The sequence below is a fragment of the Dendroctonus ponderosae genome, unplaced genomic scaffold, assembly GCF_020466585.1.
Source record: "Dendroctonus ponderosae isolate FM_Combo_2020 unplaced genomic scaffold, Dpon_F_20191213v2 Dpon_F_20191213_5, whole genome shotgun sequence".
Lineage (NCBI taxonomy): Eukaryota > Metazoa > Arthropoda > Insecta > Coleoptera > Curculionidae > Dendroctonus > Dendroctonus ponderosae.
In genome coordinates this window covers 13,507,607-13,512,204 of record NW_026018715.1, presented here as the reverse complement: position 1 = coordinate 13,512,204, position 4,598 = coordinate 13,507,607, and the positions used below count along the sequence as shown (strand labels likewise).

General features: G+C 42.1%; 2 protein-coding genes across 2 annotated transcripts in view; one reads left to right on the top strand and one right to left on the bottom strand.

Annotated features, from left to right (window-relative positions):
* Positions 1 to 1,421, top strand: part of LOC109545582 (cytochrome b-c1 complex subunit Rieske, mitochondrial) — a 2,965-nt gene extending 1,544 nt beyond the window's left edge. The window contains exons 2-4 of the mRNA XM_019916356.2: positions 824 to 977; positions 1,071 to 1,173; positions 1,224 to 1,421. Coding sequence (XP_019771915.2) covers positions 824 to 977; positions 1,071 to 1,173; positions 1,224 to 1,384 — 418 coding nt within the window. The 3' untranslated portion in view covers positions 1,385 to 1,421. The remainder of the gene's footprint in view (positions 1 to 823; positions 978 to 1,070; positions 1,174 to 1,223) is intronic.
* The window catches only part of LOC109545580, a gene marked incomplete in the record, with an annotated part of 23,408 nt that overhangs the window by 8,721 nt on the left and 10,089 nt on the right, over positions 1 to 4,598 (bottom strand). The window contains 4 exon segments of the mRNA XM_048666798.1: positions 1,449 to 1,680; positions 1,743 to 1,941; positions 2,101 to 2,238; positions 2,543 to 2,782. Of these exon segments, the coding sequence (XP_048522755.1) occupies positions 1,449 to 1,680; positions 1,743 to 1,941; positions 2,101 to 2,238; positions 2,543 to 2,782 (809 nt within the window).

Here is a 4,598-nt window from a genome sequence, read left to right as displayed (position 1 = left end):
TGTAATAAAAGACGTGAGGAAATTCTGTCTTTTTTAAAGACAAAAATTTTTGAGGCGAAATACCCAAAAAGAAGTTTGTGAAAAATGAATCCGCCTCAACAATGTAGAACTTATCTACAACATATTTTTGGTTGCATCGTTAGAAACCTTGGTCAATTTTGCATCAATTTTGTTTCAGCTATTTTGTCACACCAAGCTGGGAAAAGTGAGGGAAGCCATTGAAAATGTTACTATTTAACTGGCTGTACCTTCTAAGCTACTTGCTTGATTTTGGTCAGTTTTCAGTATAGCTCCAGACAATTTTGCTAGCAGACGCAGTTTGAAACAGTAACAGTTTTTTTGGTTTTCACGGTTAAAGTTCACTTGAAAATTTAAAACAGAACGCGTTAAAACCAACAAACTGATACTGCTTCAACCGGCGCTCTCTAGCATTGTTGGTGAGACCGAACAAGCTCTGTTGGACGCGGCAGTAACAAGGACAAACAGTTTTCTTCTAAACAAGCTGAAAATCACTAAGGTCGGACTAGTGGTTTAGAAGTTAGAGCGTTTTAACTGGTTAAACTTTCAATCGCTTTCCCTCTCTTATCAAGGCCGCGACCTCAATGAGCCTTGAACCAGAATGATGCAAAATTGCACAAGCTGTCTCACGACTTTACCAGAAAAACACGCCAGTTTCAGGATTTCCTTTATTCTTGAAAATTGCATGCACCCCTTTCCAGGGCCAGTACTTTCCTAGAAAACACTCTGTAGGCAGTAAACAGCCCCAGCAGGTCCAATTTACCTCCGCCATAAAGAGGGCATTGATATAAAGTTTGCCTTCAAGGTATGTGAAATCGATGAATGCCTCAGCCGATGTTCTCGCTTTGGCCAAGATCGAAATCAATCTGAGTCAGATTCCGGAGGACCGGCACATGACCTTTAAATGGAGAGGAAAGCCTTTGTTTGTGTGGAATCGTCCGGAACAAGCAGTGAAAGCGGTAATAAAAAAGTTGCACCTCAGACCCTCTGCAAAGCTCATCAGCTAGCCCCTAGGGAAAACCTTTTTTGCTCCTCTCACATGGGAATTTCAGGTGCGACAAGTCCCCTTAAGCACCCTGAGAGATCCGCAGCGTGATGAGGACAGAGTGCAGGAAGACAAATGGTTTGTTTGCGTGGGGGTTTGCACGCATTTAGGTAAGTAAATTTTCAGGAAAATGTCAAAAAAAACTTCCTAAAAATCCCAGGTTGCGTGCCGTTATCCCACCAAGGGGACTTTGGAGGCTACTACTGTCCCTGCCATGGCTCCCACTTCGACATTTCAGGCAGAGCCCGCAAAGGCCCCGCCCCCACGAATTTGGTCATTCCCCCTTATACCTTATCGGGATCGTCTCTTGTTGTTGGATAATTCCTTGAGTTTTTCGCAATAAAACTGTGTATTTCGAGGACATTTTTGGTTGCTGGGAACTTACTTGGAGGCATGGCGATTCCATATCCTTTGGAGTCGAGCATCCCGCCCACCTGAGTGAGCTCGCAGTTCCTTTCAATAATATACTCAATAGTGGTGGACTCCATCAGGAACGCATAACTGCCTTTGCCCTTTACCACCTGGTCCACGCCCTCCTGGTTGCTGGAGGTGAAGACCGGAGGCCTTTGAGACTCCATGAAGGCCCACATGCGTTGATAAGTTGAGAAGTTTGAGTCCTAAACCGGACCAAAACAATTGGCCTTCCGAAAGGTTGCCAATGCAACAGTGAGTGGTTTACCCGAAAGAAGGCGGCTGTTGAGCCTCCGCGTAAAGCGCCGTACTTGATTTTGGTCTGCTTTGCCAGATCTTCAGCGCTTTCTATTGGGGAGTCCATCCTCTCCACTGTGAGGAACGCTGCCAGGTTGGCCGTGTAGGAGGAGATCATTATGAGGGTGAAGAACCACCACATTCCTGCCACCATTCGGGTCGAAACCGCTCTAATTGAAAACAAGAGGAGGACGTTGTAGGCGTTAGTCAACAACAGCCAAATGGGAAAATCAGTTCACTTCTGGAAAATTTCCCGTAGACGTTGATCAAAAAGCGAGCAGAAAAGAATGAGAGTAGGTAGAGGAAAAAGGCGACAACATTGAACTTACTTTGGGGCTATATCGGATCCCTGCTGCATTAGAGACCCGATGGTGAACCATAAGGAATTTAGCAGGGTGAACTGGTTTTCCAAGACATCTGGCTCGCTGTTGCATGGATGCGGGTTGTCCCATTCATACGGGCTGAACCTGCAACCATAACAAACAGCGTTATTTTTTTCCGATCTCCTTCGATGCCCCCTACATTTGGACGGCTGGCCAAATGCTGAGGGCATCGATTGGCTTACTTGGGGAGAAAATCGCAGCCCTGTTGCATGAGCGAGCCAATAGCGAACCACATACAGTTGAATAATGTGAACTGGTTCTCCAAACGGGCGGGGTCTTGGTCGCATGGATGGGGGTTGTGCCATTCGTAGGGAGTAAACCTGTGTAGTCGGATCGTTCATCTTTCCAGCACTAAACTAAGGGGGTTTAATATGGATTTTGCCATTACCTGGCGAGGATGAACAGGAGGACGGAGACGCCTAAGTAGGCTGTAGCCATGTAAATCCAGACGTCCAGCGAGAGGGGCGACAGGAAGGAGAAGAGGTTCGGGGGCTGTTTAATGGGCTTCCGATAGAGAATGCTGATGCCCAAGTTCATGAAAGGCATCGTGAAGTCCACCGCCTGCTCCCGGTCGTATGTTATGGTGAGATCAGCTATTGCCAGGTCAGCTTTTTGGTCCAGGAGTTCTCTGAAAGTGTGAACATTTTTGTTCCATGATTTACTCTCTTAAATAACGACTAGAATAGTAATTTGGCAAACAGAAAACTCCGGATCTTCAGAGTTCAGTATTTTTTGAAGGTGTGTTGTATTGCTTGCTAGAGTTTGGAAGATACGAGCTCTTGAACAAGAGAGTGCAATGGAGTGAGAACATCCAATTTGAGGGCGATGTTTACTCAGCTGGCAAAAATCGTAATTTTGCAGGATTTTTATGAAACTTTGCGAACCTGTAGAGTTGAGTGTTTTCTAACGATGGGGAAAACTGGGAAACGCAGCTTGTTTTAATTTGGAGGATTCGAATTTTCGAGCAAAATGTTCTTTCTACTTGGGGACCCATTTCTATCCAGCCAGACAAAATCAGGATTCAGGGTGAATTTTATCAAATTTTCAGAATCGTTCATGCCAAGTACCCTCTCTATAATGGTGTAAATTACAACTCACTACTGTGTTTATGTTAAAAGATACGTCTTTTTAAAAGAGGGAGCGCAGATGAGACAAACCTCCATTATGAGAACGATATTTACTAAGGTGAGAAAAGTTTGGATTATTTATGATTTTTACTAGATTAAAACTCAGAGCCATCAGAACGAAGTGTTTTTTAAAGATAGTGAAAAGCTGCAGTTGCTCTTGGCTTAGTTTGTAAAATGTTAATTTTTAAAGAAAGAGCGCAGTTGGGTAAAAAACATTTTGGGACCGATATTTATTGGGCTGGCAAAAATCAGGATTTTGTGCGATTTTTATGAAACTTTCACGATCTTTCACGGTAAGTGTTTTGTGGGGATGGTGAACATTTCAAATTTCTACTTGCGTTAGTTTGGCCGAGGCAAATTTTTAAAGCGCAGAAGTGTCTGAAAGCATCCATGTAAGACTAACATTTACGAGGCTGAAAAAAAAGGATTCTCAGAGAATTTTTATGAGACTCGCATCGTTTATAGGGTCAAATGTTTTCTGTTTATGGCAGAAAGTGTAATGAGCCACTAGATTAAATGTGAAACATACGAATTTTTAAATAAGAGAGCGCACTTGAGTGACAACCTCCATTATGTGAGCGATATTAAAGGAGCTCGAAAAAATCAGCTCCTGGAATGATTTGTAGGCAACTCTCACGATCTATAAACCGAAGTGTCTTCTAAAGATGGTGAAAATTGCAAATCACTACTTCATTTAGTTTGGCAAATACAAATGCTTAAAAGAGGAAGCGCAGTTGAGTCTAAACCTGCATCATTACACCGATATTTACTAAGTGCCCAAAAATCAGCATTTCATACAGTTTTTACAAACTCTCAGTTTTCTCTGTAGACCGACATATCGGCTAAATGTGGTGAAATTTTCAAGTTTCTATCTGACTAAGTTTATAAGATGTGTATTTTTAAAGTAGAGATCGCAGTTGATTTAAAACGTCCATTATGAAACTAATTTTTTCCCACCTGAAAAAAATCAGAATTCTCGTTTATTTTTATAAAACTTTCAAAATCGATAGAGTCAAGTATTTTCTAAAGATGGTGAAAACTCCAAACCACTGTTTCATTTAGTTTAGAAGATGCGCATTGTTAAAAGCGGAACGGAGGGGAGTGAAAACATGCATTGTGACACCCATATTTCCAAAGCTGGTAAAAATAAGGATTTTAAGCGATTTTTATGAAAGTTTTCGGGTATTTAGAGCGAAGAATCCGCTAAAAATTGCATAAATTTCAAATCGCCTTCTATTTGGGTTTCAACAATGTTAATTTTTTAAAGAGAGAGTAAAGTCGAGGGAAAGAATTAATTTTGAATCCGATTTTACCCAG